The sequence below is a fragment of the Syngnathoides biaculeatus genome, chromosome 3 (genome assembly GCF_019802595.1).
Source record: "Syngnathoides biaculeatus isolate LvHL_M chromosome 3, ASM1980259v1, whole genome shotgun sequence".
Taxonomy (NCBI): Eukaryota; Metazoa; Chordata; class Actinopteri; order Syngnathiformes; family Syngnathidae; genus Syngnathoides; species Syngnathoides biaculeatus.
Genome location: NC_084642.1, coordinates 35,892,664 through 35,919,116, shown reverse-complemented (window position 1 = coordinate 35,919,116; position 26,453 = coordinate 35,892,664). Strand labels below are relative to the sequence as shown.

The following is a 26,453-nucleotide window of genomic DNA, read 5'->3' as shown; positions in this document are numbered from 1 at the left end:
ATGACTTGGTTTCACAACATAATAACTGTTTGTTCCAAACACTTTTGAAGAATCAGAGATTACATAAATTTGAATCACATACACAGTTTGACTAAAATGGTTGGGTGGAAAAATTACACAATTACTTTTAAATTAAACAACAAAGTAAGACTCTGTAGTGTGCAGTAAATGTCTTCAGAGCCTTCACAGTTGGCTTGAATACTATTAAAAAAAAACTCACCTTCATTTAAAGTTCATGACATTATAAATTAATTATTGTTACTATGTATTATAACGGCGCCACGGTGGCTAAGATGGTAACCCGTTGGCCTCACAGTTCTGAGGACCTGGTTTCAATCCCGGACCCGTCTATGTGGAGTTTGCATGTTCTCCCCATGCCTGCGTGCATCCCGGTTTCCTCCCACATCCCAAAAACATGCAACATTAATCGGACACTCTAAATTGCTCCTAGGTGTGATTGAGAGTGCGACTGTTTGTCTCCATGAGCCCTGCGATTGGCTGGCAACCAGTTCAAGGTGTACCCCGCCTCCTGCCTGTTGGCAACTGGGATAGGCTCCAGTACTCCCCGGGACCCTCGTCAGGATAAGCAGCTGACAAAATGGATGGATGTATTATGAGCATGAAAAAATAAAACATAAATCATATACGCACAGTGGAGCAGCTGCAGTGTGTTGGCCTCACTGTTCTGAGGACCCGGGTTCAATCCTGCCTGTGTGGAGTTTCTCCCCATGCCGGGGACTCAGACTCAAGGTCACCTGTTTCTTGCCACATCCTTAAAACATGCAACATTCATTGGAGACTCTAAATTGCCCCTAGGTGTGATTGTGAGTGCGACTAATAGTTTGTCTCGACGTACCTTGCGATTGGCTGGCAACCAGTTGACCCCTCCTCCTCCCCGATGATAGCTGCAATCTTTGTTAGGATAAGCGAGTCAGATAGAAAATGTATGATGGATGGATGGAATTAAACTTGGTTCAGAACTGTTTTCACTTCCTTTCCATTTTGTGTGGAGTCAGCTTGCTGACTGAAATTTTGTATTCAGTATTGACATTGGACATTTTTTTAAATCTCACTCATTTGATGACTCTGCATTCAAACTCAACAACAGTTCGACAGTTTGTTTAGTTCTTACAGAAAGGAGCGCATGAATGTTACAGTATGATTATTTTCTCTTAACAGATGGCTTGCTCCTGAACAATTTGTCCCCCCACTTATGATATGATGGCTGTGCCTATATTGCTATACTTTACATCAGTTAATATACTACCACTTGTAATTATTGTTTGCAAGATTATATTACACAACCCAAACACAATTTAAAGTAATTGTTCATTCATGACTTGGACCAAATGTAAAACATCTCCATGAAGCAAATGAACAGTTATCCTTCACTGGTCGTTTCACTTCGCCACACGAGATATGGCGGCAAAGTTGGCGTTTGAGTTGAGTTCAGGGTAGTGCTGATGAATTCTATGCCGTGCGTTTCGATGACGCATGATTATGTCATTTATTGCACAGAAGCGACGCGCTGCAACGTGTCTTTTCAATTTAAGTTTTAATTGTAGTTTTTCTTCATTATGAACGTTTTGCAAAAAAATGACTGAACACAAAATAACCAGTTTGTCGCTCGAGGTAAACAGTTAATGTATTAAAGACTTCGAAGTACATTTAAATGTATTGACAACAAGTTGTTTATGCAAAATCTCTACATGATGGAGTATTATTTCCATATGCACAGTTATGTGAGTGTAACGGAGAAAAGTGCTTAGTCATTCACCGGACTGGTTCAAACCATCTTGTTGAGGGTGGATCCAATAGGTGAGCTGTGATTGGCTGTGCACAAGCAGGCGGGCCAGTGCAAAGTCTCCAAACATGTGCAAACGCTTCCAGATGCTCACTCAAGACGCAGCGAGCCACCTGGAAAAATGTCTTTTATAAAAGTAGATCCAGCATCCGATTTCTCTTTCCACAATCTACCATATGGCATATTCTCCACTTTGAACAATGTAAGTGCTTTTTCTTTTTTTCAGTTCTTTGGACTTAAAACAAAACAAGAAAGGACTACTAAGCATTGATTTCTATCTTGCATGATTGATATTTGTCACAGAATCATACTAAAATGTGAGAATGAAGTCTCAAGGAATCACATTTTATTTTCCTCAGCCCAAACGTCGCATTGGGGTCGCCATTGGAGACCAGATACTGGACCTGAGTGTGATACTCTCACTGTTCCAAGGGCCTTTGATGTCCAAACACCAGGATGTTTTTCAACAGGTAATTGTTCTGTATAGTGAGATTCGGGTATTTTACTAAATAAAGCTTCATGATATACTGATCATTACTGGTGTCAAAATTGAAAATAGGATTATTGTTTCATTCTCATTAATTGGACACTCCAAACTGCCCCTCGGTGTGATTGTGAGTGCCCCTGTTTGTCTCCCTGTGCCTTGCGATTATCTGGCAGCCAGTTCAGGGTGTACCCCGCCTCCTGCCCGTTGACAGCTGGGATAGGCTCCAGGACTCCTTGCCTCCCTTGTGAGGATAAGCGGCAAAAGAAAATGGATGGATGGATGTTTCATTCTTGCGACTTTAGCCACCTTATGATCAACATTTTTGCGAAAAAAATGTTGACTTGCGGACCATTACGTGAAACTACAACACCATTACTATCCTATCATAGGGCAGCTGATACATGCAGCTGTCTACAGGCTGATTACTTCGGAAGGGTATTTGGTTACAGTTACAAATTACCCTGCTGAAAATGTTACAGCCGTGGAAATGTTCAATGGTTTTCTTTTTGAATTACATTTCAGTGCATTTTGATTACTGTTTTAAATTTTTGAAGGAATCAAGCCTAAAATAAAAAAAAAAAAACGAAAAAAAAACCAAAGTGGCTTGAAATCATAGATCATTATTTTGAAATTGACCACATTTGTTTTCTAAATAAAAACATTAACTGGTTAAGACAAACTAATAGGTTGAACCACAACACAGTGCTTTAAGGGCATATTTAGGAAAAAAAAAGTCATGATTTTAGAGTAAAATAGAATTGGACGTGACAATAGAGAGCCAAACAAAAGCTTTGGCTTTAGAACTAGGAAGTCATTAAAAAGATGGAACTTTCCAAAAGGAACTGGAATTTCATTACACATTTTCTCACAGTAATAAATTACAATTACATAAATTCTGTAATTGATGAACATCAGGGCTCAGTAACCTTTTTGAGGCTGGGGACTATTTTGTGAGCACCGATCGTATGAAGGGCTACGTGACCTGTTTGCGGCAAATTTCACACTCAGTTCATTACACGTACATAAAATATTTTTGTTTTAATTTATTGTAGTAAATGACATTACAGGTATTTTAATTCATGTAAGCAAGCCAGATTCAGAATTTCAAGCACAAATAATGGTAACAATTTGTGGACTATGGTATTTTTATAACATACCTTATATGGTCCTCGTGGGCTACCATTCGCTTGACATGTAATTTTTTATTCCCCAACACTCTTTACAGGCTTCACCGTTTGCATCATAATCACATTTTTCCAACAAGCCTAAAATACACGGTATTAGTTCCACTGTCCAATGGCTGTAAGAAAGTTTTGTTTTAAAAAAAATGTGGAAAAAAAGTGAGAACTTTCAATAAGTTCAAAAAATATGGACAAGTGACACCCACTATCCTGTTGCAGTGATCCTATTGGAGAATATTTAGTATAAACTGATTTCAATCAGTATCGCTGTTATTTTTAAGTCATTATTTCAATGTAAAGAAATTAAAGGTGACCCAAGGGTTATTGTTTTAATAATTTATAGGCCTCCAACATGCAATAGAAAATTCATGGAGAATTTTTCAGAACTGCTGTCAGTTATTTGTACTAAGTACAACAATTTTGCCATAACCGGGGACTTTATTAATATTTATGTTAACAATAACATGGAAAAAACATGAACTTTCTGCCATACAGGACACGTTTGACCTCTCACGACATATTAAGAGGCCAACTCACATTCAAGGATACATCTTAGTTCAGGTCATTTCTATTGATTGACATGAAGGATATGGCTATTTCTGACCATGTTTGTGTATTTTTTTTTAAATGATAGTCTTCCAAAAGTTCAGAGAACCTCTTTCTCTATTAGGAAAAGGTACATAAATGAGAGTACTGCCACAAAGTTTATGGAGACTGTGGCTGTGCCACAAACTGGGAATGCTGAGACAGTAGAAGAGCTTTTGGACATTTTTACCTCGAAAATCTCAAATGCCATAAATGCTGTCGATCCTGTTAAAACTAAGACCATCCTGAGGCGACCGAGAACACTGGAGGAACACAATGATAGTCAAAAGCTCTAAATAAAAAAACTTTAAAAAAGAAAGAAAAACTAAACTCCAAATTGAGTGTGACCTTGACTAACAGTATCTTGATAATTTTAACCAAGAGTTAGTTAGGTCTAGACAGCAACCCTTTTCTGAAATCATCAGTAAGAACCTCAACAATACTTGCACTCTGATTGCTGTTTAATCAGATACAGAACTCGAAATACCTGATAAATGCAATTAACTTGCCTGTTATTTCAGTGAAAAAAAATACAATCCATCAATTCAAATGTCAACACAAATCAGCAAAATGATGAAATGATTCCACATCTGAAGCAACCAGGGAAAGCTCTATTACCTTGCCAGAATTCGATACAGTTGACCAAAAAAAACTGTAGAGAAAACTGTTCAGCAGCTGAAACCATCCATGAGCTTTCTAGAGTTCAATACCATAACATTTTCAAAACCATTGTGAAGTCAGTGCTACCTGATTTGGAGCAAATAATAAAAAACTGTAGAGAAAAGTGTTCAGCAGCTGAAACCATCCATGAGCTTTCTAGAGTTCAATACCATAACATTTTCAAAACCATTGTGAAGTCAGTGCTACCTGATTTGTAGCAAATAAATTGCTCATTTCAGTCTGGCGAGTCCCTAAAGCTCTTAAAGTAGCTCCTGTTAAGCCTCTTCAAAAAAAAACGAACACTGGATGATTCCATATAAATTCCAAGGAATTCAGCAATTTCTTGAATTTAAATGGATTTTTGACAAATTTCAATCAGGTTTCATCACATCACAGTACAGAATCCACTCTTATCAAAGTGCTAAATGATGTAGTGTTGAATACTGACTCAGGAAAGGTGTTAATTTTGGTCTTGTTGGATCTCAGCGTGGCTTTTGATACAGTAGATCACAATATACTGCTATACTGGTTGGAAATATGGGTATTGAACAGTCCACAAATGGTTCAGGTCCTACCTGGAGGAAAGGAGGTACTTTGTGACCATTGGAGGTGCTCGGTCTCAGCGAATGTCAATGACTTGGGGTCCCAAAAGGGTCAGTTCTTGAACCTCTCCTGTTCAGCCTGTATATGCTACCCTTGGGTCAAATTCTTCAAAACTTTAATTTTGACGACCATAGCTATGCGTATGACACAGTTATATTTAGCAGTGTCTCCAGATGACTACAGTTCAATTGAGGTATTGTGCTACTGGCTAAATGAGATAAATAACTGGATGAGCCAAATTTTTCTTCAACTAAATCACAACACAACTGAGACAATTGTTTTTGGCAATAAAGAAAAGAGAATTCCTGTTAGTAAACACCTGGACTCTCTATCTTTAACAACCAAAACCAAGTGCGAAACCTTGGTGTGATGATTGATTCTGACCTGACTTTCAATAATCATATCAAATCAATCACAAAAACTGCCTTCTTCAATCAGAATAACATATCTAGAGTGAAGTCTTGTATGTGTCAAGCAGACCAGGAAAAGCTCATCCATGCTTTTATCTGAAATACACTTGACCACTATAATGGTATTCTGACTGGACTTCCAAAAGAGTACTAAACACCTGCAGCTCATTCAGAATGCTGCAGCTCACATTCTGACCAAAACAAAGCAGTCAGAGTATATAACTCCAATCCTGAAGTCCTTGCACAGGCTTCCAGTCATCTTTAGAATAGATTTCAAAGTTCTGCTACTGGTCTATAAATCACTAAATGATTTAGGTCCGGAATACATGAAACAAATGCTTATGGAATACAATTCCAGTAGATCTCTGAGATCGACTGACTCAGGTCAAATATTGGAGCGCAGAGTCCAAAGGTGAAGCAGCATTTAGCTGTTATATTATGCTGCACATAAATGGAATAAGTTGCCAACAGAGGGGGGTCAGCCCCAAGTGCTGTTGAATGTTTTTAAATCCCAAATTGAAAACTCTTGTTTTTTCTCATGCTATACAGAATATATCCACTTTTTGATCATATTACTTGCACTGTATGTGGTTTTAATTCTCTTTTTTAAAATATTTTGTCATTTTTGTTGTTTTTATCCCATTTTAAATGTTTTATCTCTTTGTTTTCAAATGCCTTTAATCATGTAAAGCACATTGAGTTACCTCGTGTATGAAATGCGCTATACAAATAAATTTGCTTGCTATCAAAACAACGTCAGCTCAAACTACGTAGAAACGAGGGTAATGGGCACATTTAAAAACCATTTCAATTGTGTGCATGCTCCCGCTTATTTTTTTATGTGCCCATGACGCCCATATTACGTAAATTGAGCTCACGTTGTTTTTATACCCACCTGAAACCACTGAGGCGAGCTATCGTTGTTTCAGACTACCGCGCTACTTCTGGGTTGGCAGCGTCATCGGCACGAGTGATGACATTTCTTTTTAAAGCAGCTGCACGACTAGCCGTTGTAGTCGATAGTTTTTGTCTGGTTTAAGTAAAAACAAACTCACGGGCAGTCATTTCTAATCTTTGTTGCGGTAGCAACAAACATGCTATGCTAACGATCGTAAAATGCAAGCTCCCTGAGGAGGTCATAGAGTTCAGGTTGGGGGCACACATTACCGTAATAAATATAAATTTGTAACATAAGACATCGAATATCATATTGAAATGTATACCTTTTTTTACCACTCTATAAACCTGTATACAACTGTACTGGCTCTATTAACTTTTTGAAAATATTTTTTGAAAAATGTGCGCATTAATTGTCGAGAAATTACGGTAATCATGTAAAGCATATTGTTACCCTATGTATGAAATGCGCTACATAAATACATTTGCTTTGCATTCATCAATTTTACATTAGATTTTTCTATTCATAATCCAGATGTTTACGTGTAATATTTTGTTTGACATAAATATGGTGTGTTCCATATACCAGCCGACACTAAATGCTTTCATGGCTCTTGGATATGAAGCATGGAAGGAGACCCGGAGAACATTACAGTTTTTGCTCTCAGCCAATGAACGCATTCTAAAAGATGATTGTGCTCTACGCACGAGGTAAATATGTTTTGTTAATTACTGTATTTTCACCAAGCTACTGTTTTGGATAATTGGATTTTGGTCACATTCTTTTAGTGAAGTCACTCAAGATGTTTTTAACATGATAACATGGAGCATGGTTATGTTTCAACTTTTATGGCATTAAGACTAATAAAAGCACTGTTGATCTATGAAAGCCACCACATTTCTTCCATATGTGACAGTGCCGAAGTAAGCCAAACTAGTCAGCAAGAAGGTGTTTTATCCCATATACAGTACAGTATGACAGCTGTTGAACTCAAATATCTATGTTAACACAGAGAATTGAAAGTGTTAAGACAAGTGTATCTATATATACGTACATACACAGACAGCGGCTGAATTGAGTATTTAACACATCACCTTGTTCTGACTAAATATACATCCAAAGCTGCGATTGACCTGAAAATTTCTGATGTTGTGAACAACCCAATAATCTTTACCTCCAAAATAAAATAGATAGAATAAGATCAGAAATTAATTTCTTTTAAAAAAATTGTGAAATGATGCATGAAAATTATTGAACACATGAAGAAAGGGAGTCACAAAATGAGATGAAAAGCCAAGACAACACCTAAAATCTTAATAATGAAACAGCAATCCAGGCCCATGTCAGTGCAAATATCTACTGGTTCAGTCCTAATTGATGGCCTTCAAAAAGGTTTCATTGCCAAGTTGTGAGTTAAGACATATCTCATGCTGGGTAAGAGCAGAGAACTGTCTCAAGACTGTCGCAATTTATTTGTTGCAAAACATAATCATGGCTTACAGGTGCATGTCTAAGCTTCTGAACATTCCATTGACCACAGTTGGGGCTATAAGACGTGGGTGAAAAGCCAATCATACCACCATCATTTTGCCTCGATCAGGTGCTATTTGCAAGATTTCTGACAGGAGAGCAAAGAATATTCAGAAGAGTTGTCCAAAAGCCAAGGACCACCTGTGGAGAGCTTCAAAAGGACCTGGAATTAGCAGGTATTGTTGTCACAAGGCAAACAATAAGTAATGTACTGCGCCGCCATGACTTGTATGCACGCTCGCCACACAAGACCCATTGCTGAAAAGAAAGCATGTCTAAGCTTCTTTCAAGTTTGCTCAACAACATTTGGAGAAGACAGTTAAATAGTGGGAGAATATAATCTGGTCAGATGAGACCAAAATTTAACCGGATTCAAGACATAATCTTTCTTCTTTCGGCTTGTCCTGTTAGGGGTCGCCACAGTGTGTCATCTTTTTCCATTTAAGCCTATCTCGTGCATCCTCTTCTCTAACACCCACTGTCCTCATGTCCTCCCCTCACAACATCCATCAACCTTTTCTTTGGTCTTCCTCTCACTCTTTTGCCTGGCAGCTCCATCCTCAGCACCCTTCTACCGATATACTCACTCTCTCGCCTCTGGATATGTCCAAACCATCGAAGTCTGCTCTCTCTCACCTTGTCTTCAAAACATCCAACTTTGGCTGTCCCTCTAATGAGCTCATTTCTTATCCTATCAAACCTGTTCACACCAAGCAAGAACCTCATCTTGATTTCTGCTACCTCAAGTTCTGCTTCCTATTGTTTCTTCAAGGCCACCATCTCTAATCCGTACATCATGGCCGGCCTCACCACTGTTTTATAAACTTTGCCCTTCATCCTGGTGGATACTCTTCTGTCACATAAAACACCAGACACTTTCAGCCAACTGTTCCACCCCGCTTGGACCCGTTTCTTCACTTCCTTACCACACTCACCATTGCTCTGGATTGTTGACCCTAAATATTTGAAGTCCTCCACCCTCGCTATCTCTTCTCCCTGTAGCCTCACTCTTCCCCCTCCACCTTTCTCATTCACGCACATATATTTGGGGAATCCAGTCTAACCTCATCTGTCAGGTCATGACATAATGCACAGGAGAAATGGGACTGTACATCACCCTAAATACACCATACCATCACTGAAGTTCAGAGAGGGGAACATGGTGTTGTGGGGGTGCTTTTCAGCAAATGGTACTGGTAAGCTTCACATTACATAAGGAAGGATGAATGGGAAACCATATTGAGGCAATCTTGACATAAAACTGATACCATCTATGAGGATGAAAATGCAATAAGAGTAGACATTCAGCAGGATAATGATCAGAAACATATGGCCAAGGAAACTCTCAACTGGTTAACTGGATGGCATAGCAAACAGCTGACTTAAATTCAATTGAAAATCTATGGACAGAACAATCAGAAGCGTGCAGAACCTTCAAGATTTGAAGACTGCTTGTATGGAGGAAAGAACCAAAATCACAAGTGTCATAAGAACGTGACAAATACAGGACTCCGAGGCAGTAACATGATGAGGAGGGTGGTTTTATTCCAGGCAGAGGTCAGACACAGATAAGCAGTCCAAAAAAGGCAAACGCACAAAAAGCAAGGCAAAAACATGAAAACAAGGTTGGATAACTCCTTGGCAAAAGACAAGACGCGACTTATACTTAGCTATGGTGGCACAGGAACGCTGGGCTGTGGTAACAAGGCAAATACACAACAAGAACCTCATATACTCACGCAGACTCGTGCAGTCTCATACAACGAACTGGCAACCAGCAATACAACACACAATGCTCAAGTAAAAATACATCCCCTAATTAGAGACAATGAGGCACAGGTGAGGAGCTGCTGCCAGATTTAATATTAATTAAATACCTGGTGGTGTGGCCAATACTTTTTCCGTCATTTCATATTACTAAACTTAATTACAAATTTTATTTTTATTGAAATAAAAATTTCCTACTTGTATTAACCTTATTTGTTCAACTTTCTTTTTATGTATGGATTACTTGGGTTGTTCTCAATAGCTGGTGAAATGTTCCGGTTAGTTGTACCTTTGGAAGTATATTTACGAAAAATTGTGACGTATAAAATACTCATTTAATGAAAATACTGGACACTCATCATAACTGTAACTTTACTTATCCCAAATATGGAGCTGATGATAATAGGTTGGTAGGATGATATGCTCCAGCAGTTTATCTCTAACTGGAAATCTCTCTTTACCATGACTCACTAGGAGTCACACATTAATAGTACAAGAAATAAAAGTGCAGCCATGGTGGCCATTGACACTCTTTAAAAAAGGTTTCAAACATGAACTATTCCTATAAATTCAGTATGTCATCAATTGTGTTTCTTCATCATTAAAATGAATTTTTCGCTTAACATGTTACTCTCTTCTTTCCTCGTTCGACTAGTTTGTATTTTATTTCTGCAGAGCTTTTGTCCCTCAGAGTGCAGCCATAATGCATCTTCCTGCAGATATCGGTGGGTCCACACACTTGCTACTCTTTGCTGCTTATCCTCACGAGGGTCACGGGGTGTGCTGGAGCCTATCCTAGCTGTCAATGCGCAGGAGGCGGGGTACATCCTGAACTGGTTGCCAGCCAATCACAAGGGACATGGAGACAAACAGGAACACTCACAATCACACCTAGGGGCAATTAAGAGTGTCCAATTAATGTTGCATGTTTTTGGGATGTGGTAGGAAACCGGAGTGCCTGGAGAAAAGCCACACTGGCATGGGCAGAACATGCAAACTCCACATAGGCGGGTCCGGGATTGAACCCGGACCTCAGAACTGTGAGGCCAAGGCTTCCCAGCTGTGCCACCGTGCCGCCATGTTTAATTTAAACAGTGTTAAATCATTTATTTAGGACTGTAATATGTGTTATCAACAGTGTTCATAAAATGTTATGCCATCATTGAGCATTTATTTTAGTTGGTTGGGTTTCTGTTCTGTTCTGACAATTACAGGGACCAGGACAAGTGTGTCCTGTGGCCCAATAAGTATTTGAACACCTGAATACCTATCAGCTAGAATTCTTCTTCTTTTTCTTTCGGCTTGTCCCGTCAGGGGTCGCCACAGCACGTCATCTTTGATTCACGCATATTTGTTTTGCACAATTTTACGCCAGATGCCCTTCCTTACGCAACCCCTCTGGATGAGCTTCCGAGATCTGACGAGATCGGGCATTCTCAGGGTAGCATGGCCCTAAGCCCCTATCAGCTAGAATTATGACCCTCAAACACCTGTTAGTCCGCCTTTAAAAGTCCACCTCCACTCCATGTATTATCCTGAATCAGATGCACCTGTGTGAGGTTGTTAGCTGCATAAAGACACCTGTTCACCCCATACAATCAGTAAGACTCAAACTTGTAACATGGCCCAGACCAAAGAACTGTCCAAAGAAACCAGAGACAAAATTGTACAACTCCACACAGCTGGAGAAGGCTACAGAGAAATTGCCAAGCAGCTTGGTGAAAATAGGTCCACTGTTGGAGCAATCATTAGAAAATGGAAGAAGCTAAAACATACCGGTCAATCTCAATCGGAGTGGAGCCCCATGCAAGATATCACCTCGTGGGGTCTTAGAGAGGTGAGGAATCAGCCCAGGACAACACGACAGGACTTGATCAGTGACCTGAAAAGAGCTGGGACCACCGTTTCCTAGGTGACTGTTCGTAACACACAAAGACGTCATGGTTTGAAATCATGCATTGCACGAAATGTTCCCCTGCTTAAACCAGCACATGTCAAGGCCCACCTTAAGTTTGCTAATGACCATTTGGATGATACAGAGGAGTCATGGGAGAAGGTTTTCTGGTCAGATGAGACCAAAATTAACATTTTAGTCATAGTTCCACTAACCGTGTTTGGAGGAAGACGAATGATGAGTTCCATCCCAAGAAGGGTTAACCCTAACCCATCCCTACTATAAAGCATGGGGGTGGTAGCGTCATGCTTTGGGGGTGTTTTTCTGCACAAGGGACAGGATGATTGCACTGTATTAAGCAGAGAATCACCGCGGCCATGTATTGTGAGATTTTGAGGAACAATCTCTTTCCGTCAGTCAGAGCATTGAAGATGGGTCTTGGTTGGGTCTTTCAACATGACAATGACCCGAAGCACACAGCCAGGAAAACCAAGGAGTGGCTCCGTAAGAAGCATATCAAGGTTCTGGTGTGGCCTAGCCAGACCCCGGACCTAAACTCAATAGAAAATCTTTGGAGGGAACTGAAACTCTGTGTTTCTCAGCGACAGCCCCAAAATCTGTCTGACATAGAGAAGATCTGTGTGGAGGAGTGGGCCAAAATCCCTCCTGCAGTGTATCACACAAATAAATCGTTAAAAAAGTCATACATTGTGACTGTTGGATTTTTCTTTTTAGATTACCTCTTTCACAGTGGACATGCACCTTTGATGAAAATTTCAGACCCCTCCATGATTTTTAAGTGACAGAACTTGCAATATAGCAGGGTGTTCAAATACTTATTTTCTTCACTGTATGTATATATATATATATATATATATATATATATATATATATATATATGTGTGTATGTATATATAAATATATATATTTATAAATATATACACACACACTGTATATACAATTTATTTATTTCATTTATTTTCCCACAGGTGATTACACTGACTTTTACTCATCCAGGGATCATGCAACTAATGTTGGCACCATGTTTCGGGGAAAAGAAAATGCTCTGATGCCAAACTGGTAATTCTAAAAATATGAATACTTAAATGGAACAACATGATTGGGCAAGTTCTGGTGTAGAGAGAGAGGTTTGGAACATATTGTCCAGAGGGCTTTGCATTAGTGACATGTACAAGGACATTTCAACGTTCCTTTAACTGATGAAGATGATGTTTTCGCGTCCTACTACAGCAGTATAAGTGTAACCACTGGCCACTGCAGTTGCTAAGCAGAAACGCCCTTCATTTATTTGTTTGTACTTTTGTCTTTATGGAATTATCCACCATATTTGTATTTGAGAATACCTAAGATTATTATTACATTTAAACACACATCCATCCATTTTCTGAACCGCTTATCCTCACAAGGGTTGTGGGAGTGCTGGAGCCTATCCCAACTGTCATCAGGCAGGGCGGGGGAGGGGGGGGTACACACTGAACTGTTTGCCAGCCAATCGCATGGCACATGGAGACAGACAACAGTCGCACTCACCATCACACCTCGGGGCAATTTAGTGTCTCCAATTAATGTTTCACGTTTTGGGGATGTGGGAGGAAACCGGAGTGCTTGGGCAAAAGGCAAGAGGAGAACATGCAAATTCAACACAGGCAGGGTCGGGATTTGAACCCTGGTCCTCAGAACTGTGAGACCATGTCACAACATTTAAACAATGAGTCATGAATAATTATTATTTAGTCTTTATTATTTTCCCAATAAACCCTACAATACATTATGCAGGTTGAGCCTTCCCGTGGGATATCATGGTAGAGCATCATCAGTGGTTGTTTCCGGCACCCCCATTCGTCGGCCCTTGGGGCAGATGAGACCTGATCAATGTAAGTTTAGAGGTCACCCTAATTTACATTGACTACACTGATGAACGTGTACCAAATGGAAATAAACAGATGTCCTAATGTCCTACAATGGGAATTTGTGCAGTTGTGCCTTTAGACTGTCGTAGTCTATTTTGATGAATGAAATACCCTTCATAGATTATTATTTTTATTGAAATTATACATTGATACAGTGTACATTATCAAGATGACGAATGTTCTAGAAAGCAGAATACTGGAAGTAAACAAATGAAGTTACAACACTGTTACTTTCCTTTGTCACAGCTAAACCTCCCGTGTTTGGCCCGTCAAAGCAATTGGACATTGAGTTGGAAATGGTGATTGTTACTTTCTCTCAACTAAACATGTTTGTGAACCTATCACTAAAGAATATATTTTAGTTAACACAATACAACTTAATGTTTTAAAATAGAGGTTGAAACTATTCAAATGTTTTTTTTTCGTTGTGCAGGCTTTCTTTGTTGGTGGAGGGAATTTGCTCGGGGAGCCAATCCCAATTGAGAAAGCCCATGAACACATCTTCGGCATGGTGCTCATGAATGATTGGAGCGGTAAGAACATCTGTACAACCTTCACTTGTCCTTTGTAATGGGTTCAATGTTTCTCATTCGCTTATATACAGTGACTAAATCCCCTAAAATATGTATTTAGTCAGTCTTTCTCTCTGAGGAAACCACCCAAACACACACATACAGTGAAGAAAATAAGTATTTGAACGCCCTTCTATTTTGCAAGTTCTCCCACTTAGAAATCATGGAGGGATCTGAAATTTTCATTGTAGGTTCATGTCCACTGTGAGAGAGATAATTTAAAAAGAAAAATCCAGAAATCACACTGTATGATTTTTTAACAATTAATTTGTACTGTGAAGCATGGGGCGGTAGCGTCATGCTTTGGGGGTGTTTTTCTGGACATGGGACAGGACGACTACACTGTTCTAAGGAGAAGATGACCGCGGTCATGTATTGTGAGATTTTGGGGAATAACCTCTTTCCCTCAGTCAGAGCACTGAAGATGGGTTGTGGCTGGGTCTTTCAACATGACAATGACCCGAAGCATACAGCCAGGAAAACCATGGAGTGGCTCCATAAGAAGCAGAAGAAGATCTGTGTGGAGGAGTTGGCCAAAATCCCTCCTGCAATGTGTCCAAACCTGGTGCACTACAGGAAACATTTGACCTCTGTAATTGCAAACAAAGGCTACTGTATCAAATATTAACATTGGTTTTCTCAGGTGTTCAAATACTTACTTGCAGCTGTATCACACAAATAAATCGTTAAATAGTCATACATTGTAATTTCTGGATTTTCTTTTTAGATTATCTCTCTCACAGTGGACATGCACCTACGATGAAAATATCAGACCCCTCCATGATTTCTGTGGGAGAACTTGCAATATAGCAGGGTGTTCAAATACTTATTTTCTTCACTGTACATTATATGTATAAACACTTACGCGTGCAAATTGTATTTGACAAATAGCGTAAAGGAGATAAATCCACCATCTCCCTCCATTAATTTATTTCCATCTTTTCCTGACTTCAAGAGTTGTTCCGGCCAACAGACAAAGGCAGCCCCCCACTCATACCTGAAATAGCTGTAGAGGGGAATACTTCCACGACATAGTGGCAATGTTACTCCTTGACTCAGAGTTTACTGCTGTGATTGCAATTTAGAACTTTCACTTTTCGTTTTTGCAGAAGTTCACACATTGATACTGATAGCTGTTATGAGTTAAGCTTGAAAATTGTGCGCCTCAAGTTGGCTGCTAAAAGAAAGGTGGAATGTAAAATCATGTCCCCCACATTTTCCAAATGTGAGGCAACTGAATAATGGAGCAGAAATACATTTCCCCTTATTTCTTGTCATTCCAACTCTATATTAAGAAAGAAAAGTGTTCTTAACCCCTCCTCATACAATTGCGATGGATTTATGACAGGCGTCATTCTGTTTCATTCAACTATTTTTAATTTATGTTACAATAGAAAGTGACTGTGTAGTCTGTTTCTTTCATCCAATAAACTGTCCCCTAAAAGCTGTGCCACCCAAGCACGTATAATGTAGGTGACAGTTTTGCCAAACTGTCCTTGTCAGTATCGGGATGTACAGTTAACAGTCACCTCAAAACATTTGCACCATCTTGAAAAATCCTCCTTTTTAGCTCCTACAAAATTGTTGCAATACTGAGAATTTCTGCGTTTACCACTTGAATGAAAAGGCAACTTATAGGTATAGACATCAATCTCAAAATAAATGCTTACAATATAATTTAGCTCTGTATATGTAAACATTGCCCCTATAACCATGACCCCTATTATTACGTACATGCAGACCTTAAACATTCTGTTGTTGCATGTATTAGTTTTGGTTAAAAGCATAATTACCTTTTGGAAAAGATTACCCCGGAAGAAAACGCCTATCTTTAGTAATTTTGTACATTCTGGCAACGAGTGCCATGCCCTATTCATGAACGTAGCACAGTTAGCTCTGGATTTGGTCTATCTCCAAGCATCTCAGAAGGAAAGGCACAGGTTTACTTGAAGATGATGGTGCACAAAAATTAAGAAAAAAAAAGAAAAGATGCCAAAAGAAAGTTGTTGTCCCATTGGTGTGCGCTCAGAATTTTTCTTCCCACTTGAACTTGTTTTTGATCGGCTGGCACCTGAGTCCTTGTCCTGCGTCGCTCACACATGTGGTGGCAACAAAAGGACATAAGAAAAGGGGAGGGTGAGTGGTTGGCCAAAGCCAACCTGCAGCTGCAGGGATAATAGCCAGCAGGAAAAGAGCAAAGAGAACAAGACTGTGGAAGTCGAAGGGTTAAGTACCCAGAGAGGGTGTCTAATGAACAGTGGAAGTGGAAAAGACCACGCCCATCGACTCAAATTTAGTCTACATCTCTGCACATCACAAAAACGGGTTTGCAAATTACATATTCATCTAAAAATACCCCCAACTTTGGACTCTTACTCATAGATTAAGCACACAGAATGAGTTACACTTTAGTCATGGCAAATCAACCAAATTGTTCAGTACAACATTATTTCATACTGTTTGGCTTCAAATCAAGAGCACAGTCCTCAAAGTCTCATAGCTGAATTTGTAAACTGACATGCATTAATGACACGGCCATCATGCCATACATTTACAACATTCCTGGAGGTTTGTTTGTTCTCTACAAACGTAGGATTTCTTGAATACCCTTTAAATTTCCAAAGCCACCGTCTCAAACCACTTCTTGGGGGTGATCGTGTTCCAGTGATCAATAGTCATCAGTCACCCCCCCCCCCAATCTGCCTGGTTGAGGTTCAGGAAGCAGGAAGGCAGAGTTTTATCAGTTCTTGAGTTTTCTATGAGAAACAGGGCGAGTTTTAAGCTGTTTCTCAACATTTCAGGACTAAATTGTTCTCAATATTTGCACACATTTTCAATACTTACCTACAAACATATAATGTATTTAGAAACAACACACAGCAGTGACTGTGGTTAAGCTTTAATAGTCATACAAGAATTTAATGGCAAGGAGTGTTTGGACTTCAAAGTATGACTACCAGAACATAAAGATATTTTCTTTTTTTTCCCCCTTAACATTTGATTTCAAGTAAGCCATCACTTTGTTAATAAAGGTTGAAAACAATGCAAGATCCATTACCTGAAGATGTATGTTGATGAGATCTTAATACTGTACATTTTAGGGTTTCACGGTTTGAACAAGCTCCCTGAGAACAACCGTAGCTCAGGTGTGGCTTGCAATAAAAATGAGGCAATCATTTATGTAAAATCCTTCAAGTCTCCTCAAAGTCAAACTACAACTCAACTTTAAACTTGAACTTCCTTTTGGTCAAAAAGGCAAGCAGGCAAATTTTACATGAAGTATATAACTAGAAAGTTAAAAATACAGAATTTTGAGAGAGGGGAGGAAAGAGTGCATGAGAGAGAGAGAGAGAGAGAGAATTTTGTTAATTTGCAGTGACAATACACTTGTACCTTGATTTAGTCCTGCATTATAAATGTTAATGCACTCTCTTTACTGAGTGACATTATGATCAAATGGTTAAACTATCTGTCATCCATTTGTTAGAGTTCCAAGTCTGTTAGGGTTAATGATTTCAGTGGGAAAGCTCTAAAGAGAATTGTAGGTGTTTCCTTTCAATTTCATTCTTTCATGTGTTGTTCTAATGGCTGGATAGATTGGTCCTCAATTCAGAAATAAGTATTTGCATTTACAATAAAATAAATGATAAAGCCTTCATACCTCACACGGCTCTATTTTGATACTGGTTCACGGGCACTGATACTTCAGTACTGAGTGCTCAATGTTGATTTCACCAACTATAATTTTCAAGCTATGACCTTTTTATTGAATGCACAACGTTGTGAACTATCTACGCTTAATACTTTTTACTTGACTTCCAAGGCCGAAGAGATATAGTTTTCAAAACATACTCACGTGTAGACGTGCACACACACACACACACACAGACGCACACAAATCTGATTTAAGAGGTAGTTTTCTGACAAGAGTCTTGAAATAATGTCATTCAAATGTCTCTGGGTTATCTACGTCACTAAGAAAGCTCTCCACCTACCACTCTGCTTCCAAGGCAGCGCTGTCAACACAACATAAATGTGCTCTCAGTGAGTCTTCTATATGATCCATGTTAAAGAGTCACTCAATAGAGATCAAAATAGTGAAAACACGGGACATAAATGTTTACTGTGGGGCATTGTCCCACTCTTGTTGTATCAACACTTATGCTGATGTATAATCTCTTTCAGCTCGGGATATCCAATCTTGGGAGTATGTTCCTTTGGGTCCTTTCTTGGGGAAGAACTTTGGAACAACCATCTCACCTTGGGTGGTCCCCATGGAGGCGTTGTTACCCTTTGCAGAGCCTAATCCCATTCAGGTCACTACCATTGATGCAAACACTAGGTTTCAGTATTCAAATATTTATTGTCATACATACTGTACATTTTTTTTATACAGTTCATGTAATATATTTGAAAGCTCACTTCATTTTATTCATAGAGCACTTGAAAAAAACAATTTGAGCTGACACAAAGTGCTTTACATAAATAAAAATCAAGGATAAAACATCAGGTAATTGAACATAATTTGAAAATAATAGAGTAACAACTTTAAAGGTAATAAAAAAACATTTGTAAAATAAGGGTTGTGCTTTGTTGCACACCAAGAAATAAAAATACTGTTTAAGGCAGGTTTTAAAAATGGATAGTGAAGGTTGCTTGTTTAATGTGCACTGCCAAGTTATTCCATAGTTTAAGACCAGTGACAGAAAAAGTCCAGTGTCCTCTAAACTTCCACTTAGACTTTGGTACCTGCAAGGAGAAGCTGGTCATCTGACCTGAGGCACTGGGCAGGAGTTTAGGGATGGGATTGCTCAGAGAGGTAAAACATGTCAAGACTGATTTAAAGAATTGAAAACAAATAGTACAATCTTAAAATACAATCTAAAATGCAGAGGCAGCCAGGGAACCTAGAAATTTGTTAAATGCTCCCTCTTAAGTGTTCTAGTTAATGGGCAAGTGGCAATGTTTTGAACCATCTGGAGACATTTGAGGGAGGACTGTCTGACTCCATATTAAAGTGCATTACAGTAATACATCTGAGATGAGGGTCGCGGGGGAATGCTGGAGCCTTTCCCAGCCGTCAACAGGCAGGAGGCGGGGTACACCCTAAACTGGTTGCCAGCCAATCACAGGGCACATGGAGACAAACAGCCGCACTCACAATCACACCAAGGTGCAATTTAGAGTCCAATTAATGTTGCATGTTTTTGGGATGTGGGAGGAAACCCACGCAGGCACGGGGGAGAACATGCAAACTCCACACAGGCGGGTCCAACATCGAACCCAGGACAGCTGAGCCCCCATGCCGCCTGAGTTAGTTTTTGATACTCTAAATTACTGAGTGCTACAATACATGATTAGAGACAATGAGGCGCAGGTGAGGAGCTGCTACCACACAGGGCAGAGGCCTGGCCATGCCCCTGACATATATTGGATATGTGTCTTTTGAAATGTACACATGAATGTGTCCATATATGAATGTCATCTCTTCTTGGTAGGCCAATCTACGGAAGTGAATGTATTTCCTTTCCAATTTACCTAGTTACCACTCACATTTACTTCATATCATTCAGTTGTTGCATTTTACAGGCTAATTCTGCTAGAATGATGTAATTTGACTACAGCATGAGCCTGACCTTTAAAATTTGGCTGCAGATTGGATGTTTCCATGTTTATATGATTGTTTCATTGTTATTCTGAGTGCCATATTGTGGAATTTAGTTTCTATGCCCCCTATCCCTTCTTGCAGGATCCACAGCCCCTCCCTTACCTCCGACATGAAGACGCTTACACTTTCAATATCAATCTGTTTGTATCACTAAAAGGTATGGATGAAACAAAACTGCTTCACATTGTGAATTTTTGCAGGAGACATCCCACACACAGGAAATGACTCACCTACGCCAAGGGTTACACAATTCTTTCTCTTTCACTCAATTTGTTTAGGGCAGCATATGAAAGACTCTTCAATCATCTGCAATTCAAACTTCAAGGTAAGAATATAACTACTGAATAACTCCATGTTACAGATGACAAACCTCGCCCATTTTTGTCAAAATGACGAAGTATGCAATAACAGTCAATAGAGTATATATACATAGTTACGTACAGACTAGAGACATGTTTTACTACACTGTCCACCCATTCTATGTGACTAGGAGTCAGTGTCTCTGACTGAAGCCAGTCAAGAGAACAGTGAAAACATGAATTGCATCCCAAAAATCATTATAAGCTCCTCATTGTGGACTACTGCTATTGCATAAATACATCATTTCCTCTATTTCTCTTTAGTATATGTACTGGACAATGAAGCAGCAGCTCGCTCATCACACAGTCAATGGCTGCAACATCAGAGCTGGAGACCTGGTGGCATCTGGTACCATTAGTGGACCTGTAAGTGTGACAACACAGAAGACACCCTAAATGTAGTCAACATACGGTACATCCCTGTAGATATGGTAACACATTATTTTGTACATTAGTCAAAGCTAAACCTTATCCTGCTTATGTTTGTATGTTTGCTTTTATATTGTACAGTATATGTATGAATTTATACAGTATTTACAGTGTATACACTGCAAACACACTACTTACAAAGAATTGGATTTGTGGTTTTTGGGTGAAATTTCAAGAAGAACCTAAAATGCACGATAACCTTTACAGGTCTGTTTTCTTTGACCTCTACATTTTTGAATGCAGAGGTCCAATTGTTTAAGTTTTCAATACGTTTTTGCACAACTTGACATTCTCGAACAACAACATTTACAACAGGTATTTCATCCATGAATCCATAAAGATATTTCTAGGTTCAATTCCACTTATGATATCATATATATTTTTAAAAAGTTCTTTTGATCATGCTGTTAACATGTTGACATCATGAGACAAAATTTTACTCTTACAATTGATTGATTGATGCCATTGCAATGTTTCATCAAGTTCAGTGGCCACTGACCATAGTGTGTCACCGTGTGTCATCAGCTGGTTGCAACAGTCACAGAAAGGCATAGGAGTCTTGGTTGTGTGTGTGTGTGTGTGTGTGTGTGTGTGTGTGTGTGTGTGTGTGTGTGTAATGGTATCAATTTAAAATACAGTACACATAATCTGTCTCCCAAAAAGGATGCAAAGAGTTTTGGCTCCATGCTGGAACTATCATGGAGGGGATCCATGTACATCGAAATTGGTGGAGGAGAAACCAGAACCTTCCTCCAGGATGGAGATGAAGTTACAATTACAGGTTAGAAAAAGTAATCAGCAAAGTGGTTCAGAAACAACAACAAAATGGACATACTCCCACTTGGTTTCAAATAGAAATAAAGTTGGGTTAAGGGAGTCATAGCTTATGTGACGATCTACAGTACAAGCCCTTGATTCATTTGTAATTACTCCAACATACTATATACCAGACATATGTAAGACATGATGATAACTGAGCCTTTTTCGCAGCTTACCATATAAAAGATGAAGGCAAATAAGAAGCAGTTTCATCATATTAGTATTTTTGTCTTTCTGTCCAGGTCATTGTGTAGGAAATGGTTACAGGGTGGGCTTTGGGTCCTGCACTGGAGTCATCCTCCCTGCCCTGCACCACTGAAGCTCGTACTATATTTTGTGAGTGGGATTGTCTTGCTCTGTGGAAAATAAATTGAGAAATACACAAACACACACACACACACGGTATGACTGAGGCATTATTACACATCATGTTTAAATGTTACTGTTGGACCAAAATCAGTATTATGGATATTTTTTCCATCTACGTATTGGGTCTCAATTAGTGGAATGGATGCACAACTGGTTATAGCGTTGGGCTCACAGTTCTGAGGACCCGGGATCAAATCCCAAAGCCCACCTATGTGGAGTTTGCATGTTCTCCCGTGCCTGCGTGGGTTTTCTCCGAGCACTCTGGTTTCCTCCCGCCACCCAAAAACATGCATTAATTGGTGTGATTGTGAGTGCGACTGTTGTCTGTTTCCATGTGCCCTGCAATAGGCCGTGATTAGCTGGCAACCAATTCAGGGTGTACCCCGCCTCCTGCCTGAAGATAGCTGGGATAGCCTCCAGCACTCACACGACCCTTGTCAGGATAAGCTTCTTGGATGGATGCATGTTTCTCAATTAATAATTAAAACATCTATTTTGATCACATTATGGTCATGCTTTTTTCTATTGTTGTGTTACTGAAAGCCTTCTTAAATCACGGTCACATTCAGAATGGCCCCCGAAATATATTGGTTGCAATATTATAAATAACTAGATTGACACGGGTGGCACGGTGGAACAGCTTGTTAAGCGTGCGCCTCACAGTTCTGAGGACCCGGGTACGAGCCTGGCCCCACCTGTGTGGAGTTTGCATGTTCTCCCCGTGCCTGCATGGGTGTTCTCCAGGCACTCTAGTTTCCTCCCACATCCCAAAACCATGCAACATTAATTGGACACTCTAAATTGCCCCGAGGTGTGATTGTGAGTGCAGCTGTTTGTCTCCATGTATCCTGCGATTGGCTGGCAATTAGTTCTGGGTATATCCCGCCTCCTGCCTGTTGACAGCTGGGATAGGGTCCAGCACTTCTGCTGCCCTTGTGAGGATAAGCAGCTAACAAACTGGATGGATGGATATTGACACGTCATTAATAAACCCAACATGCATGTTTATGGATTTGAAACTGGAGCCCATTCCATCTGATTTCAATAGTTTACACCCTGAACTGGTCATTCCTGTCACAACTTTAGACAACCGCTCATTCACAATTGCATCGACACCTTTCGCAAATGCATGGGAAGAAACAGAAGTACCCAGAGGAAACCTGCGCAAGCCAAGTAATAATATGAAAACTCCAACATAGATTTAAACTCAAAACTCTTGTCTGTGACCCCTATTACAATAATGTGATTATTAACAGTACTATTATTATTGACAATCCATTTGTATTATAAGTCCAGTAGGAAAAAGTAGTACCTCATATACAGGGTGAGAATATCCACAGTTAGAGAGAGCTATTTGCCTTATGCTATGAAACCATACCAACATTATCTTGTCATGGGATGAAAGACTCCAGCACGAAATAAAAATGTCGACAGATAGTGGTCCTGTCTTTTTTTCCTCGAAAGAAGAGTGCATAAGAAACTGAAAGCTGTTTCTTGAAACAATACAGGTAACACCAAAACATCTTTCATTTATTATGTCAAATAATAAATACACACATTGAAACAAAGAAATATGAAGCTGAAACCAAAAAAAGTACAGACCTCTCTGGAATAGCTACCTTACATACCGATGAACATTGCCAGGGGAATTCAACCAAGATTAACAATTAACACTGCAGCTGCAACATTGGGAAGATTGTCAGAGATGAGCGGAGTATTGAAAAATACCATAAATTACTTAGCGTTTATGTTTAATCATGTTATTGGTACTCTGGAAAAGTGTCAAGCTAATTGGCCTGTTAGCTAACCTATAGCTAACCACTGGATCCAAGGCAGTGTACACTGTTTGACTTACTGTCTTCTTCTTTTCCTTTCGGCTTGTCCCGTTAGGGATAGCCACAGTGAGTCATCTTTTTCCATCTAAGCCTATCGTGTGCATCTTCCTCTCTAATACCCACTGTCCTCATATCCTCCCTCACAACATCCATCAACCTTTTCTTTGGTCTTCCTCTGGCTCTTTTGCCTACCAGCTCCATCCTCAGCACCCTTCTACCAATATACTCACTCGCTCACTTCTGGACAAGTCCAAACCATCGAAGCCTGCTATCTCAAAGCTTTTCTCCAAAACATCTAACTTTGGCTGTCCCTCTCCCTTCATCCTAGCGGATACTTTTCTGTCAGCTGTTCCCACCTGCTTGGATCCATTTCTTTACTTCCTTACCACACTCACCATTTCTCTGGATTGTTGACCACAAGTATTTGACGTCATCCACTCTCACTATCTCTTCTTCCTGGAGCCCCAACCTTCCCCTTCCGCCCCTCTCATTCACGCACATATATTCTGTTTTACTTTGACTAATCTTCATTCCTCTCCCTTTTAGGTCATGCCTCCATCTTTCTAATTGTTCCTCCACTTGCTCCCTGCTTTCACTGCATATTACAATATCATCTGCGAACATCGTGGTCCAAGGGATTCCAGTCTAACGTCATCTGTCAGCCTATCTATTACCACACCGAACGGGAAGGGGTTCAGAGCTGATCCTTGATGCAGTCCCACCTCCAATTAACACCACAGTACACCTTCTGTTACACCTACAGTACACCTCACCACTGTTCTGCTGCCCTCATACATGTCCTGTACTATTGTCCTGAGTCTAGACTTCACTACTCTTTCCCATAACTTCATTGTGTGGCTCATCAACTTCCTCTATAATTGCCCCCCCCCTACCAATCATTGCCACTTCCTGGTCCTTCACACTTGCATACATCTGACAAGTGGAGGGAATTCATTTGTTTGTTCAATGTGAAGATGATTAAGTTAATATATGGGAGGCACAATCTCCAGAACTCCTCAAAGTAGTTTTTGACAGAGCCACAGTCAGCAATGCTGATCATAAATGAGTTTAGTCTCACAATAGGAACAGACTGTTCAGGTCATTTGGAATAGTCAAGACTGAACTAAAGTTCATTAAGGGCAAACTAAATTTGAAAAACTGCCATGCATTGAAGTCAAGACATTGACTGAATAACAGAGGCCACCAGCAGCTATATCACACACATATGACGATCAGTCACCTGCCATTTTACACTCAAAATAGGTCCGGCACAGATCAGATTTCTTTTTCCTTGGGAGGTGGGATCATAACCATTGCTGTTTTCATTGGCTGTTTCACACGCTTTGAATGATGGCAGCTAGATCAATTTGTGAATATTTCTCCACTGCGGAATAATATGCAGGTGCATTGGCCTAAGGTTGCGGCTGTGCACCCAGAACCTGCTTCGGCTCAGTCAAAGGGGTTGACTGGCTCAGCTGGAAGCCCCACCTCTCATCACGAAGTTGCTGGAATCCATCAGACCCTTCTCTCCTTCCGCACACAAGTTCGCCCTGGCAGCACCCGAGCTACCCTTGCGGGTACCTGGTAAGCTCACAGGCATGCCCCATTAGAAAGGAAGCAGGGGGTGCATGTCTATTCCGAATGTCTTGCAAACAGCGACATACAGGCTCCAACCACCCTGTCTCGGAACTCTTTTTTTCCAGGTCTTTATTTTTCCCTCCTCCTTTCCCGCAAAAACCACCTGTTTCCTGTGCGGTCCAGACCGGCCAAACATTTGGTAGATCCACAAGCCTGCCTAAATTGTGTTCCTCGCATGTAAGTGCAATTTGCGGCCTACTAAAAGTAGACCACAAATTAGTTGACAGTGCATTGCTTCCACCTCCTGAGACAACAGACAACGGACCAGTAATTCCTCAAAGCCGTCTTGAAGTCGTTCTCCGTGGCCTCACCGAACTCCTCCCACACCCAGGTTTTTGTCTTGCAACTCCCTAAGTACCTATTAGCTGCCTCAGGAGTCCCACAGGCCAAAAAGGCCCGATAGGACTCCATCTTCAGCCTGACCGCATCCCTCACTGTTGGTGTCCACCAACATGTTCGGGGCTTCCTGCCACTACAGGAACTGACCACCTCACAACCACAGCTCCGGTCAGCTGCCTCATCAATGGAGGCGCAGAATATCCTCCGCCTATCCGAGAACAATAATAAAATGGATAATAAAAGAGAGAGAATAAAAACATAATAAATCCAGAAAATTTCTTTACTTAATATTTTCGTTGAGGATCCATTTGGGATTAGTCTAGAAAGTTAGTAAGAGTGAAAAATGAAGTGAAACAAACAATGATTTTAGTCATCTTTTCTAGAATGAGAGGACCTAAGAGGAGGATGCTATTCACCTTCTATTGGTTTACTATACGTATACAGATACGATATCCACTTTTAAATGTTACAACTAAGCATGCTACTTCCAAATATTGACAAACACCAGAGTCATTATTTGCATTACCAATATAAATCATCTTGCCAGATTCACTGCCACCAAAAGTTGCAATATTTTAATTATTTCAAATGTGCCCTTCACTGCAACCACAATTTGAGATTTGCATCTCTGAAGTTACAATAAATCCATGATATGCAATTGACAGCTGATGAAAT

General features: G+C 40.0%; 1 protein-coding gene across 2 annotated transcripts; it reads left to right on the top strand.

The window, feature by feature from the left end:
* Positions 1-1,829: 1,829 nt before the first annotated feature.
* On the top strand, positions 1,830-22,468 carry fah (fumarylacetoacetate hydrolase (fumarylacetoacetase)). 2 transcript variants are annotated; one of them, XM_061815611.1, is made up of 15 exons: positions 1,830-2,006; positions 2,164-2,274; positions 7,217-7,338; positions 10,601-10,650; positions 12,809-12,899; positions 13,617-13,714; positions 13,997-14,049; positions 14,184-14,283; positions 18,508-18,638; positions 20,072-20,147; positions 20,269-20,315; positions 20,614-20,715; positions 21,442-21,559; positions 21,840-21,933; positions 22,315-22,468. In XM_061815611.1, the coding sequence occupies exons 1-14, from the start codon at positions 1,926-1,928 to the stop codon at positions 21,914-21,916; spliced, it is 1,257 nt and encodes a 418-aa protein (XP_061671595.1). In that variant the 5' UTR covers positions 1,830-1,925; the 3' UTR covers positions 21,917-21,933; positions 22,315-22,468. The 2 variants fall into 2 exon arrangements, with proteins under 2 accessions (XP_061671595.1, XP_061671594.1); XM_061815610.1 differs by having other exon boundaries at positions 1,831-2,006; positions 21,840-22,468.
* The last annotated feature ends 3,985 nt before the right edge of the window (positions 22,469-26,453 follow it).